This window comes from Solea solea, chromosome 10 (genome assembly GCF_958295425.1).
Source record: "Solea solea chromosome 10, fSolSol10.1, whole genome shotgun sequence".
Classification (NCBI taxonomy): Eukaryota; Metazoa; Chordata; class Actinopteri; order Pleuronectiformes; family Soleidae; genus Solea; species Solea solea.
Genome location: NC_081143.1, coordinates 28,333,559 through 28,349,154, shown reverse-complemented (window position 1 = coordinate 28,349,154; position 15,596 = coordinate 28,333,559). Strand labels below are relative to the sequence as shown.

Below are 15,596 nucleotides of genomic sequence, written 5' to 3'. Positions count from 1 at the left end.
ATCATAACTTGGATGTATCTTTAACTACTCTGTTTTGTTTTTACACAATAATCGTAACTTTAATCGGTTATTTTCGTCTCTTGTGTCACAGATTAGCTGAGGGTGATGTTAGTAGTTAGCTGAGGCGGGGCCTCAGAACCATATTTAGGAGCGCGCGGACGCGCCGGCTCAGTCTGTGACGTCAGCGCGGTCTGCCGCTACTAGCGGCTCATTAAAGATGGCAGCGGCGAAGGAGAGCAGGTTGAAGCAGCGGAATCACAAAAACAGCGTCTTCACGGAAGGTGAGTGAGAGCTCTCACAGGCGGGAGGATGGAGTTTACACTGCGGCCGCCGGGGTGTGTGCTGCCCGCCGCGGTGTGTCCCGCGCACGGTGTTCGGCTTAGAAAAGAAGCCGCGGGCTGCTCCGCGCCGCCGAGTGACCGCGTCTGTCGTGTCGCGAGTCGCAGCGTCGCGTCGCTCTGTGTCCCGCCGAGTCTGAGCGGTAAAATGTGGAGTCACCGTGTGTGTGTGTGTGTGTGTGTGTGTGGTGGAGGCAGCGGCACCGAGGTCGTGTTTCCGCCGCTGAGCGGTGCCGTGATGTCCCGGAGAGGCAGCGGCGGTGTTAGCCGCGTCGTTAGCAGCGGTGCTGGCAGCTCACCTGCTGTACGTGAATGCGTTTGTTGTTAGCGCTCTGCTAACAGCTGCTAGCATCCTCCAGCTAATTCTACACGATCCTCTTGTAGCTGTAACTTACAACAAATACTGAATATGATGCGGTTTTATAGCACATCGTTATTTAAAGCTCCAACAACGAGTCGATATGTGTGGTTGTTATTATTTGAATGGAGAAAACTGTTGATCACTTGAAAATGCTGTGTCGCTCCTTAGTGATTTATGTGAAGGTACCACAAGGGGGAGCCTGTTCAGAACCTCATGGTTTTTTAATCATCTCATTTAGATTTCTTCTTCTTTACCTTATTTTTAATGATGATATTGTGAATTGCAATTATTTTGTTTATAATAACCATAAAAGTACACTTAAAAAAAACCAAAAACATTTGCAGGGCAGCTTACTTGTAACTAGCCCTTTTATGGAGCAAAGAAACCAGAGAATATTCACATTTTAGATCAAAAATAATAAAACAAACAGACCTCAAACCTATGATTATCAAACTACTGCTGCAGCTCTACTAAGTTGTATTTATTTGATTATATATTCTTAAAAAACACTCAGTTGTTAGCAATACAAATCAAAACCCTTGGTGTCACAGAACTCCATTCACAAAATCAGTCCTTTTTTTTTTTTTTTTTTTAACGACCTTTTTGACAGTGAAGCTCTCCACTTTACATTTCATTTAAATTATTGTTGAATTGTGGACATAAATGCTGTTTTCAGTGGTTGTAGATGCAGCTGTGGTGCTTTTGTAGGTCATGTGATCACAAACACTGACCTGTTATACGTTTATCTTATCGGACTTGCTGCGTGTCAGTCTGAAGTTAAACTTAAATGTGAGGTTTGGTCTGTGATTTGGAGTCGATTGTCGAGTGTTACCAGTCTGATTCAACCGTCACAGAAGCGTTTTATTTTACCATGTGATGCCATGTGACCACAGCCTGGTGGGTTTGCTGTGGTCTTTCCATGTTCTCTCAGCTGACATGGATAACTGATGTTTCGTTGTTTTATTAGCCCTCAGAAGACACATTAGAATCACATTAGAGGCTGTTGGATCATGTTTGATCAGAGCTGTGTGTGACTGAGCGGCTGCTGCTGCAGAGATGAGACCTGTGGAGAAACTGCTGCTCACTGTGTCCTCAAACCGAAGTGGGACAAAGGAGACGTCAGTGGTCATGTGACGTGTGTGTGTGTGTGTGTAGTCTTATTTCAGCTCTGCTCACTGAATGAGCACCAACATGAACTGACGCTCAAGTGAAATCTTACAGGGATAATTGAGTTTTTTTTGTAAAATTTTATTTTATGATGTACTGATGCATAGTCAGACTGTGTCTGTGAGCGCCCCCTGTTGCCAAGAACCAGCCTAAGACGCCAAGGGTGGTAACTTTCCCACACGAAACTGACGTTTGTAAAGCACTCACTCTGCCACACCAAAGTCCATAGAGAAGATCAGTGATTTTTTTTTTTTACATCACATTACACAAACTGAGTTGTTGATCCACTGCTCCCTCCAAGTTCAAATGTCATATTTTGTCACTTCAGTGTTTGAAATCTTTTATTTTGATTTATAAAAGTGACACAAAGTGACCACACGAGGCAGCAGTAGACCACCAGCTCCTGTGTCCCAGCCAGCTAAAGTCACTGATTTTCTCTATGGGGTTTGGTGTGGGAGAGTGAGTGGTTTACAAACATCAGTTTCCTGTTGGACAAGTCTAACAGTGAGATAAAGATGTGAACATGTGATGTAGATGTCGTAGATTTAAACGATGCAGATTTTATCAAGTCTTTTGTTAAGTGGCTAAAAATCTGAGGGCTCTGCTGGTGGCCAAGTTCTCAATGTGCTTGAAAACAACCCAACACATATATTGCACGTGGCCAAGACAACGCGACTATGATTGGGAATCATGGCATGATGGAACTGAGGGGACGATCACGTGACCAGCTCTGATGGCAGATACTGAAACTGAGGCCAGAAAAACTGAAGAAAAACATGAAAATGAACTTTCCTGTTGTGAAGCAGGAAAGTTGAGATGGTTGAGCTGTGACACGTGTTGTGCAACACCGGTGAGACGGCAGGAGGAATTTAAACAAAAGAAGAAAAAAGTAGAGGTAATCTGAATTTGGTGAATTGTTAAATGCTGTGAACAGAGAAAACATTCCAGATTCATCACTAACATTTAAATAAATCATCCAATTTAAAGTAGCAAGTTCAGTGTCCAGCCCTGCAGACTCGGGTGTTCTGCTGCTTATCTCAATGTCAAACTGACGTGTTTCCTGAAGTTTCTCTCTCTCTCTTCACTCATCAGCAGAGCAGAGGAATCTCAAACGTCCAGACTCTGTAAAAACACTGAGCTGTTCACAGCACACACAAGCCTTTTAAGCTCAGTGTGTGTATGTGCATGTGAAACCAACAATAAACACACAAACAGTGGAGTGTAAACGTCATCCATGATATTTTATTGTCCTTTAGTTTTTGGTCACTTTTCTGCTGCTTGACACAAATAATTTCCACAGCGACTTAACAAAACCTCGGATTCTGAATTTAACATCGTTAAAACTTAGTGATGGAGGCAGCAGTGGATCAACAGCTCCTCTGTGCTGTGATGCTAAAATCACTGATTGAAACTTATGTAGGGCTGCAGCAATAAATCGGTTACTAAATTAATCGCCAGCTAATTTTATGGTCGATTTGAATGTTTTTATATCAGTAAAACCAGAATATTTTCCTTTTTTTTTTTTGCTCCGTACAACAAAGAAATCATGAAAACTCTGCTTGTTTTCCCTGCGGCAGCTCGTGTACAGAAGAGAGAGAGAGAGCGAACACTGAATTAACCGGGTCACTGCTCGTCTCTCCAACGCGGCGTTTCAACGCCTTCACCGTGGAGCTCTTGAAACGCCTCCTCCTAAGCGGCGTGTGTGGGGTGACGCTCACATGACCTGACCTGGATGAAGACGATCTGTGTGTGTGTGTGTGTGTGTGTGTGTGTGTGTGTGTGTGTGTGTCTTCGTCCCATGAGACTGAAGGGATGCTCAGATTTTCATCTGCACAGTCATGTGACTGACGTCTGTGGAAACATCCACAAACGCAGCGTGGTGGATCAGTGGTGCCATAAAAGGAGCTGAAAGCTTAAATAGTCCACGTCTTTAGAACTGAGTCTATTTACTGTAAACCAGACCCTGCCATCCCATAATATTAGTGACTGTCCTCCACTCTCCCCTCCTGATGTTTTCCTCTGTCATCTGTGAACATCAGAGTTTATTGATCCCACACTCTCCTTTGTAACTGATGATGATGATGACGACCACTCAAAGTTGTGATGGGAAACTCGGCAGCTATCTTGATAAAAAAAAAAAAAAGCCTCCATGAAGTTGTTTTGAGATGAATGCGTTCCTTTTGTAGTTGGTAGTAGGAATGTCTGAGCTCCAAACTTGGATTTCAAAATTCCAAATCGGCAACTCTTGAACTTGTCATGTCTTAAGAACATGTGCCCATCTTTATCTCACTGTTACTGACTTTTCCAGCAGCAAACTGAAGTTTGTGAAACACTCACTCTCCCACACCAAAGCCCATAGAGAAAATCAGTGATTTTAACATCACACACACGAGTTGTTGATCTGCTGCTGCCTCCATCACTAAGTTCAAATGTCTGATTTTTGTCATTTTGGCATTTAAAGTCCTTCATTCAGATTTAACACAGTGACACAAAGTGACCACACAAGGCAGCAGTAAACCAGCAGCTCCTGTGTCCCCATGAGGTAAAATCACTGATTGTCTCTATGGGCTTTGGTGTGGGAGAGTGAGTGGTTTACAAACTTCAGTTTCCTGTCTAACAGTGAGATAAAGACGTGAACATGTTCTTAAGACATCGTAGACTTAAACTGACAGAGATATATTAGCAGAGTCTTTTGTTGAGTGACTGTAAACCTCAGAGAAACTGATTTTGTTCATGAAAATAAAACATCGTCGGACTATAATTCCGCCTCTTCTCTCGCAGGTGACCACAGCTTTATACCAGACTCTTCCCTGATGATGCAGGAGGAGGACGACGACGATGACGACTATGGCGACGATCTGCTGGATGAGGAGGAGGAGACAGATGAGGAGGTGGGCGTGGCCAGGCCTGTGCAGATTGTAGTGGCAAACGAGGAGGAGCATTCTTTCACGCTGCAGGAGGAGGCGCTAGAGAGGCTGCTGCTGCAGGAGGAGGTGCAGGACCTCCATGTGGTCGTCGTCTCCGTGGCCGGAGCTTTTCGCAAGGGCAAGTCCTTCCTGCTGGACTTCATGCTGCGCTACATGTACAAACAGGTGGGTGTGACGCGGTGTTTGATCCATTAGTTCTGCTCCATGTCAAACACGATGATGTTCTCAAATGTCTTGTTTTGATTCAGTTTGAATGATTGCTTTCAGTCAAATAAGTTTAATTACATCAGGAAAAACTCAATAGTTGATCTAGCTTTAATCTGTTCAACCCTCGTGTTCATCAATTTCTGAATTGACGGACTAAAATAAAGATTTTTAAAAAATATATATAATTATATTACAATGTTCAAAATTATTTTTATGCACGTGTTTCCATGTAAATCTGCTTCAGTGTGTGTGTGTGTGCGTGTTCAGACTCGGTGAAACATGTTGGAATCAAAGTGCAGCAGAGTTTTTCCTGTTAGTGTGCAGAGTAGACTCTGAACTGTGTGTGTGTGTGTGTGTGTGTGTGTCGACCTTTGACCGTGTTAAGCACAGAGGAACAGCCTGTAAAGAGGATTTTCCTCCCTCTGCAGGGTTTTCTGCTGCTTATTTCTCACATAAAGACGACGTTGTTATGTGTGGAATAAGAACAGGTGACTAACCTCACACTTCCATGTATGTGCTGTGTTAATCGCCGTGACGATGAGACAGCATCAACACTGAAAAGATTTTATTTTAGTTAAGTTCTGTATCAGTGCAATGAATCCTTTTTGGTTTTAAATTTCCACACTAACGTTTTTACGGTTTGGCAGAAAACATGTCATAATGCTTTTTCTTTTTCCTAATATCTAAATAAATATGCTGTACCTAAAGGGATTATTATATTATAAAATCTGTTTCCCGTTAGGTCTACAACATTTTAAGAACATGTTCATGTCTTTATCTCACTGTTACACAGACTTTTCCAACAGGAAAGTGAAGTTTGTGAAGCACTCACTCTCCCACACCAAACCTCATAGAGAAAATCAGTGATGTTAAAATCACAAACACAGCAGTTGTTGATCCACTGTTGATCCACTGCTGCCTCCATCACGGAGTTCAAATGTCTTATTTTGTCAATTCGGCTTTAAAAATCCTTTGTTCAGATTACCCTCAGTGACACAAAGTGACCACACGAGGCAGCACTAGACCAGCAGCTCCTGTGTCCCCGCCAGCTAAAATCACTGATTTTCTCTACGGTCTTTGGTGTGGGAGAGTGAGTGGTTTACAAACTTCACTTTCCTGTTGGAAAAGACTTTTCTACATGAAATGTGGACCTTCCTAAACTCGGGGTGTCATTTCCACTTTTGTTCTGGGATTAGAATCATAGTATAGTGGTGTTAAACTGGATTTGGACTGTTTCCAAAATAAGTCTCAGTTTCTGTTTGTCCAAACTAACACGAATGAAAACACACATTCAGACTCCAACAGGAAGCAGAAAAGGCTCTAAACCAACGATGGCTTTTATTTTGTTGAAGCAAAGACGAGGATTTGGACCAGAGTTATAATTTGTGCGTCCTCCTCTTCCTTCAGTCCAGTTCATGGGTCGGTGACGAGGACGAGCCTTTGACAGGCTTCACCTGGCGCGGCGGCTGTGAGAGAGAGACCACGGGAATCCTGGCCTGGAGCGAGGTGTTCGTGGTGGACAAACCAGACGGCAGCAAGGTCCACTCCTGTCTCACGCCATAACTGCCACTTCCTGTGTGTTTGTGTCGTGAGCAGTGTGAATGAACTGCTGCTCTTCTTACAGGTTGCAGTTCTACTAGTTGACACACAGGGGGCGTTTGACAGTCAGTCTACCATCAAAGACTGTGCCACACTGTTTGCACTGAGCACCATGACCAGTTCTGTCCAGGTCAGTGTTTACTCTGCCTGATGTGATGTTCCATGATAAAAATGGGTTTAATCTAGGGATGCACCGATATGACTATTTCCACCGATACCGATATCCGATATTAATATTGCTGCTATGGCCGATAACCGATATTTACCGATATCGATATATGATTTTAAAAAAAAGTTTCTGAGATGATAAAAGTTTGTACAGAATGAAAATCATGCAAGCTGAATTTTTGAATGTCTTTCTTTATTTTCAAAACATGTTTTACCTCCAAATAACAAGGTCACATAAGACACAAGTAACCAACTACAAGTAAAGGTTTTTAGAAACCTTTACCACTTGTAGCAAGTGTGTAACTAAATTAAAGTACAGTTTAACTCCCTCAACTCACTAAACTCCTGTGAGAAAGTTTGGATCATAAATTACAAACATGAACATAAATAAAAATAATACCCTGCCAAAGTTACTGTAACCGAGATAAGGGCGTCTATACTGGGTACGTAAATAAAGTCAACAACCCTTCCTCCCGGCAACAACAACCGCGCCACTTCCCTTCACAATAAAACTACACAACAGATATGAGAAACAATACCTGACAAGCTCTACTAAGAGCTGCCATAATTAAAAAAAACATGTTAAAATACTTTATCAAACTTGCCAGTATTCATGGCAACCAGATATTTATTCAATTGCAAAACATCGGAAAAGTAGCGCCGACTTGGCAGGTTGTTGCGGGGTTCAATATGCGCTATCAACCGTCGGAACCCTCGGCTGGTCGTCAAGAGCAATCATTTCCATTACCTTGATCGTTATTGCCCTGGCCACTGTCTTCCTTTGGTCGAGTCCCAGCTGCGCTGCTTTCTTTTTGTCTGCTTCCTAATGTTACTAGCGTTAGCTTCCTGCCGTTGTTTGTGTACTTCTGGGTGGCGGTTTTTCAAATGACATGATCAAATTTGTGGTATTGAATGACTTGACGCGGAACCCTCCTCCCATTACCTCGACTTTGCAAGTGTTGCATAATGCTTTTCGCGTATCTTCTATTGACACCCTGAAAAATCGCCCACACTGCTGACATTCTCTCTCCACCACACACACACACACACACACACACACACCTTGTGCTGCGCTTGCGTCACTGACGCTGTCCCCTTCCCGACACACATACACAAACAGCAATTAGACGGGTATAAACATCGGTTGTTAAAATCGGCGCAGTTTTACTCATTGCACCGATGCCGATATGTTAAAAAATGACGAACATCGGCCGATACCAATATTAATGCCGATATATCGTGCATCCCTAGTTTAATCCTGGAGTTAAAAATCCATTTTCCTGGCTTTAATCCTGGGATTACAAATCCAAATTCTTAGGTTCAATCCTGGGTTTACAAATGCAAGTTCTTAGGTTCAATCCAGGAGTTAAAAATCCATCTTCCTGTGTTTAATCCTGGAGTTGAAATTCCGGGTTCCTGGGTTTGATGACTCGTCATCTCTTAGGGGCGTGTCTTTACTCTGCAGCCACTCCTAAATCTGCATGTCTGTGTCTCAGAGTGATGATGATGATGATGATGAGGAGGACTGCGTGTGATGGAGTCCTCTTTTGTTTGTGTCTCAGGTTTATAATCTGTCTCAGAACGTCCAGGAAGACGACCTTCAGCACCTGCAGGTCAGTGTCCACCTGCAGGACTGACTCACTCACTCATGTTTAACTAAACTGTAGAAGGTGAATCATTGATATTTTAACACATTTGCTTGTTTTTGCTAAAATGACGTCTTTTATAAAACAACCACCAACTCCTGGGTTCAGTGAAATGAAAATAAAATCACTGTTTTTGTTCATCAGAGCTTAGTTTAGTCTATTTTAGTACACACTGAAAACACCAGTCAATCAAGAAGTGTGGGCGGGGTCTGACAAATAATCTAATCTGACCTGTGGTGATGTTTCCTCAGCTCTTCACAGAGTACGGACGACTGGCCATGGAGGAAGTCTACGAGAAACCTTTCCAGGTATCCGCTGGTCTCATGATCCATGTTGTGGTCTGGTCTCAAAACTACAAAGACTTGTTCAACACAAACATTTTTTAAAGAAGCCTTTCATATCTGTGTCGGAGTGTTTTTGCACAGTGTGAAAATATGTAGTCGATGTATTTTGAAAATTAGAATGCGATTTTTTTTTTTTTTTTTTTTTTTTTTTTAATCCATGTGCCTGGTTTTAATCCTGGAGTTTAAAATCCATGTTCCTGGTTTTAATCCTGGAGTTAAGTATTCTTTTCAAATTCACAATAAACCATAAACATGTATATAAAGACTATCCACCAGCCTCCAGGTGACGATCATGAGGTTGACTTTACTTTTGAAAGGTCTCATATTTTTAACTCAGAAAGGAAAAGTGAATTTGTGAGTCGCTGAACTTTAATCTTCTTTTCAGAGTCTGATGTTCTTGATCCGAGACTGGAGTTACCCTTACGAACATTCATACGGTCTGGACGGTGGGCGGAGCTTCTTGGAGAAACGTCTGCAGGTGAGTTTCTCAACTCTGGTGGGTTTTAATCTCACGGGATAACAAAAAAGGAACTGGCCGAGCTGTCGATGTGTAACATACAAACTTGTTTTAATCTACTTTTACTCAGGACTTTAATCCTGAAGTTAAAAGTCCACACACGCGGGTTTAATCCTGGAGTCAATAGATCTCACATTTACGGAGTCACGAGTTTTAAACGCCTTGTTTTCCAGGTGAAGCAGAACCAACACGAGGAGCTGCAGAACGTCAGGAAACACATCCACTCCTGTTTCTCCAACATCGGCTGCTTCCTGCTGCCTCATCCCGGCCTCAAGGTGGCGACCAACCCGCAGTTTGACGGTCGGCTCAGAGGTACGACGTCAGATTATCTGTCACTGGTGAAGCTGAAGCTGTCGGTTAATCTGACGTGATGTTTTCTCTACGTCTCAGACATCGACCAGGACTTTAAACGTGAGCTGGTGAATCTCGTCCCGACGCTGCTGTCTCCAGAAAACCTGGTGGTAAAAGAGATCGGAGGAGAGAAGATCACGTGCAGGGACCTGCTGCAATACTTCAGAGTGAGTCCACACTAACACGGCTGAGAACGCAAGCTCAGACCCGGCGGAAACACAACCAAAGTTTTCAAAATAACATTTTATATTTTCAGGCTTACATGAAGATCTACCAGGGGGAGGAGCTTCCTCATCCAAAGTCAATGCTGCAGGTCAGTTCATTAAGTGTGGGTGTGTAGAAGTTTAAAGGGACAGTTCAGGTTTATGTTAAAGTTGTGTCATCTGTTGCCAGGCAACAGCTGAAGCCAATAACCTTGCAGCTGTAGCCGGAGCCAAAGACGTGTACAACAAAAGTATGGAGCAGGTAAAACGTCGGTTTGAATGCGACGGTAGTTTTTGTTGTCGTGGTATCGTCACGGTAACTCGAGTCTCACTCTCAGATCTGCGGCGGAGACAAACCCTACATCTCGCCGACGGAGCTGGAGCGCCGTCACGCGGAGCTGCGGCAGGCGTCGGTGCGACACTTCCGTGCCGTGAAGAAGATGGGCGGCGAGGACTTCTGCCGGCGCTACCAGGAGCAGCTTGAGGCGGAGCTAGACGAAGCCTACGTCAACTTTGGCAAGCACAACGACGGCAAGAACATCTTCTACGCTGCGCGGACGCCCGCCACGCTGTTTGCCGTCATGTTCGTCATGTACGTGGTGTCGCTGGTCACTGGCTTCGTGGGCATCAACTCTGTGGCGGCGCTGTGTAACCTGGTGATGGGCGTGGCTCTGACGGCGCTCTGCATCTGGGCTTATGTCAAATACTCTGGAGAGTTCCGTGAGGTGGGAGGAGTCATCGACCAGGTGGCTGAAATAATCTGGGAACAGGTGAGAACATCACCACTTGTTTCTTCTCTTTCCCTCTCTCACTTCACTTCCTGTCTTTGTTCTCTTAGCCTCCTATCTCCATTGTTTTCTCTCCCTCTTTAATTTTTTTTTCTCTGTTCTTCTCTTTTTACCTCTCACTCTATTCATCTTCTTCCCTTCTGTTTTCCATCTCCCTCGTTTTCCCTCATCTTTTTTCTTTTCTCGTATTCTCCCTTTTTCTTCTTTTTTTTTCCACTTTTATTCTTCTCTTCCTCCTCCTTTTTCCCTTCTATCCATCCTCTCATATTTCTTCCTCTTGTTTCTTCTCTTCTTTTCTCCTCTCCTGACTTTTGAAAAGTTCTCACCATGTTATTTCAGAGTTTCCTCCTTTTTATCTTAAATCTTCTCCCTTCTTTTTTCCCGTCTCGTTGCTTCAGAGGACGCCACGAAAGGTGAGCAGCACTGCAGGGACACCAGTCAAACCTTTTTATTTTGAAAAGCCAAGGAAGCAGATGCTTTGTTTTTCATGTGTTTATAATCTTTTCGTTAAATGAACATCTTTAAACAAAGTCATTTTTAATTTCCTGTCGTAGAAACTTGAAGACTCTAAAACAGCGCCCTCTACAGTTATTATTATTTTCATGTTTCATTTTACACAATAAAATGAATCTTTACACTAGAGACTAAATGCTGTTTAATCTCTCGTTTTATATAAAAACTGAATTCACTTTCACTTCTTTCTTATTGAATTTAGCTCCGCCCTTCATTTTGTGTACGCATGTTGTGTAGCAATGCTAACTTATTACGATACTACATATGTGTAGTATTAGGTTAGCATTATCATAAGCTAGCTAACTATCGGTTATCGGTGCAAACACCCCCGATATTTTCCAAATTATCTGAACAACCCCAGTTTTCAAAATAAAAACTTTAATTTCTGTTTATCCATGCTAAAGTAAAGTCCTGTAGTTTTCAAAATAAAAGCCTATATTCCGGACTGTTCATCTGCGCTAAAACGCAACCCTGCCGTTTTCAAAGTAAAAGCCTCAGTTTCTATTTACCAATCATGAAGTCGGTCTTTTTTTTTTTTTTTTTCGTCATCGAAAGGTGATTTAGATCCGATGTGCTAACATGGAGGGAAGGGGCGGGGTCTATCTTTATTTACAAGCAAACAAGAATTGATCTGTTTCTATTGAAGGGAATTTATTTTCTACAACCTTTTTTTTGTTTGTTTAATCTGCGATGTTTTCTGATCGCTGACCTTTGACCTCTCTCCCTCTCCAGCTTCTCTCCAAACTCTTCGACGTCGCCCGGAGTCGAGTTCCGTTGGGGAATCTGATCCCAGCACCGCGGCCTCGCCTCGCCTCCAACAACAACGTCAAGAAGAAAAACTAGCAGCGGCGGCACCGTCGTCCTGGTCATGTGACACTTTCTCTCCTCTCCCTCTGTGCTCTCTCGCTCTCCACTCTGAGGCGTGTGCATCAGTTTTTGTTTAGATGAAGGGTCCTCGTTGCGTTTGATGTATTTTATTGTGTAGTGGGCGGGGTTTAAGTATTTATTGGTGGGCGGGGCCATTGTCGACATCAACCATTCCCAATGTATGTGAATGAAGAGCGTGACCACACCCACTTCTTCCTCGAGGACGAGTCGCGAAGTTTCTCTCTCTGACACAGAAGTAAGAACTCTAAACTTTTGTAACGACGGTTTCCTCCGTGAAAATCGAATTAAAATGAGATGAAGTAAAAGAATTATCGTAAAAACAAACGCTGCGTCAGTTTGGACGTTCAACCAACGACCAAAGTACGATCACGTGACGTGTTTCCAGCTGTGTCGGTGTGGGGGCGGAGTCTTATGGTTTTGTCAAATCTCGGTAAATACGAAAACTTGATTTGATTTTTGTGTCAAAGAAAGTGAAAAACTGAAGTTGCCGTCTGACTGAACCACCGTAACGAACTTTACTGACTGACCAAAAGAAGAATCTTTTTTTTTTTTCTCCATCGTAATACTTTATTTTACGATTTATTAGCTTTGAACAAAAATCCTGATTTTTCCAGTATTTACCTGTTTTTCCGATAAACCGCACTTTGTTTACGAGTGACGATGACATCACTGATCCAGTCGTCTGATCTCCCAAAGTAAACGATAGTAAATATGTAAATGAACCAAAATGACGTCTCTCTTAAATTATCTTCAGAATATTTTTGTTGTATTTGGCTCCGTTGTTTTCAACCTTTTAATGTGCTTGTAACTGTGAGCGCCCCCTTCTGCTGAGAACCAGGCAGAGGCTCACTCTCAGTAAAAACATGACTGATTTTAACCACTCAACAAGACTCGGCCAAAATAATCTACGTCCCTGTCCCACACCAAACCTCATAGAGAAAATCAGTGATTTTAGCTCACGAGGACACAGGAGCTGCTGGTCTACTGCTGCCTCGTGTGGTCACTTTGTGTCACTGAGGTCAATCTGAACGAAGATTTTTAAATGCAGCAGTGGATCAACAACTCCTGTGTTGTGATGTTAAAATCCCTGATTTTCTCTGGTTTCCTGTTGGAAAAGTCTAAAAGTGAGATAAAGACGTGATCATGTGACGTAACTATCATAGATTTTATTAGCAGAGTCTTTTGTAAACAACTACACTTTAAAAAATAATTGAATTATCCCGTTAATTTCACAGCCTTTTTCAGAATAAAAGCTTTTTTAACTTGTAGATAAAGTTTATCTGTTAAAACTCTAGTCTCTCTCTCTCTCTAACATTCCTCATCCTCCTTGTCGTCTTCACGCCTGAAGCCCCACCTCCCTTTTTTTTTCTTTTTTTTTTTTTTAAATCACCAGGAAGTTGTTCAGTGAAAACACTTAAAAGAGAGAAAAAGGTTGGCAGTTGTTTGTCATATGAACACTAGGAGGCAGCGTCTGCTTTTCAGTTTTTTTGTTGTTGTTTTTTAAATCAAGCCAAAATCATTCCTGAGCTCCACCTGTTTGAGAGGTCAGAGGTCACGGTTCCATCATGTGCTTTTTGTTTTTGTACAGTTGAGTTTTGTACAGCCTCCACACACACTCTCTCTCACACACACACACACACACTCTCTCACACACACACACACACACACACACACACACACAGGGCATGTGTATGAATCTATACATATATAAATATAAATTTTTCTAGAATCTTTTTTAGCGAGAAGACGGGCGAGCGACGTTGCGTTGTTTCTGGTTGTAAACGAATGCTTTGACGTTTGTGCATATGTCCAATAAAATTCCTTTTTTTATAATAAATATATTTGTAAATTTTAATCAAGACATGAGCAAACCCCCCCCTTGCTGGCAAAGAATGTTTATAATCTGGATTATTATTATTTTTTTCTTGTTTCATTTTAAAGTTATTTTCCTTAATTTATTTTTCAGTACAGTATTAAAGGAGAACTCGTACAACACACGTGTCTTTCTTTTTTTTTTTTCATGTGCAGATTAAAATGAGATTATTTATTTGGAAAAATCTTTATTGACTTCTATTTGACTTCAATCCTAAAATGATTAAAGTTTGAAATTAAATACAGTTTAATTCCAACCAGATTATTAATCCCACTGGAAGTGATTGAGAAATAAGAATAATTGGAAGAACTTCTTTACTGAAATTCATAGAAATAAAGTGAATAGAAGTAATTGTATAAATGTAACTTTTATGTAATCAGTGGGAAGTAAAAAATTAACTATTAAAACGAGACGTTCTGGATCTTTAATCTGGATTATACCTGGAAAAACAGCCGGATTAAACAAGATTGGAATCGGCGCAAATGAGAACAAGAAAGACACGAACAAGATCGGAGGCAACACAAACGGGAACAAGAAAAGATGCTAACAAGGTTGGGTTTTTTTTTTTACTTGTAGAAAGTTTAAAACTAGTTTAAACTCTAGTCTCTCTCTCCGACATAACTTGTCGTCAAACGGCACAAACGATGACAAGAAAAGATGCTAACAATATCGAAAGCAACGCAGATGGAATGTGTGTGTGTGTGTGTGTTTACCAAACAACTTGTATACCCAAGGAAGTGAGGACATTTTAGCTGGTCCTCACATTCTGAAACCCTTCAAAAATATTTTTCAGGGTTAGGACCTGATTTTAGGGTTAGAATTAGGTTTAGGTGAAGGTTAGGGTAAATGTTAGCGTTAAGCACTTAGTTGTGATGGTTAGGGTAAGGGGCTAGGGATTGCATTATGTCAATGAATGTCCTCACTATGAATGCTATACAAATATGTGTGTGTGTTTATAATGAGACAAACGGTTACAATACAGACAATCAACAAGTCACACAATTGACACACACTAGGGGTCAGTAGAGAGAAAAACGGGACGAAATCTCTCAAGCATCATGTTTGTGTGTGTAGTAACTATGTGTTTCCTCTTGGGGGCAGTAGAGTGAAGCGTTATCAGCTGTGTTCACACACTCTGAATCTGACTCAGCATTTATGCAACACCATGACGACACAGAATCAGTCACTGTTTCCATGGAAACCAATCATCTGATTACAGACCTTGTTCAGATGTTTTAATGTTCATAGAGAGTAATCTGATTACCTCACATGACTTAATTTGATTATTGATCATTCTGATCAGAATACCCCACATGATTTAATCTGATTATTGATTATTCTGATCAGAATACCCCACATGACTTAATATGATTATTCTGATTAGAATACCATACATGACTTAATCTGAATATTCTGATCAGAATACCTTGCATGACTTAATCTGATTATTGATTATTCTGATCAGAATACCCCACATGATTTAATCTGATTATTGATTATTCTGATCAGAATACCCCACATGACTAATCTGATTATTCTGATCAGAATACCTCACATGACCTTATATGGTTATTCTGATCAGAATACCCCACATGATTTAATCTGATTATTATGTCTTTTCAACCTTTAAAAAGACCTACAAAATAAAAGACAGAAAATACAAATCCCAGTGTAAAGATATTACAGTCCAACAAAATAAAAGTCCT

At 41.6% G+C, this 15,596-nt stretch overlaps 1 protein-coding gene across 2 annotated transcripts; it reads left to right on the top strand.

Moving 5' to 3' along the window:
- Positions 1–161: 161 nt before the first annotated feature.
- On the top strand, positions 162–12,265 carry LOC131467061 (atlastin-2-like). Of its 2 annotated transcripts, XM_058640777.1 has the most exons (14): positions 162–281; positions 4,648–4,958; positions 6,408–6,539; positions 6,625–6,729; positions 8,330–8,380; positions 8,665–8,721; positions 9,143–9,235; positions 9,448–9,586; positions 9,665–9,792; positions 9,882–9,938; positions 10,019–10,090; positions 10,167–10,598; positions 11,015–11,029; positions 11,862–12,265. In XM_058640777.1, exons 1-14 carry the CDS (start codon positions 218–220, stop codon positions 11,970–11,972), a joined length of 1,767 nt encoding a protein of 588 aa, XP_058496760.1. In that variant the 5' UTR covers positions 162–217; the 3' UTR covers positions 11,973–12,265. The 2 variants fall into 2 exon arrangements, with proteins under 2 accessions (XP_058496760.1, XP_058496761.1); XM_058640778.1 differs by lacking the exon at positions 11,015–11,029.
- The last annotated feature ends 3,331 nt before the right edge of the window (positions 12,266–15,596 follow it).

What these genes read in the sequence shown, in the direction of transcription:
- LOC131467061 (XM_058640777.1), top strand. Translation starts at nt 218, where the DNA reads ATGGCAGCGGCGAAGGAGAGCAGGTTGAAGCAGCGGAATCACAAAAAC. An exon ending in TCTACGAGAAACCTTTCCAG is followed by an intron (nt 8,722 to 9,142) that starts GTATCCGCTGGT and finishes TCTTCTTTTCAG; the next exon opens with AGTCTGATGTTCTTGATCCG. An exon ending in ACAACAAAAGTATGGAGCAG is followed by an intron (nt 10,091 to 10,166) that starts GTAAAACGTCGG and finishes TCTCACTCTCAG; the next exon opens with ATCTGCGGCGGAGACAAACC.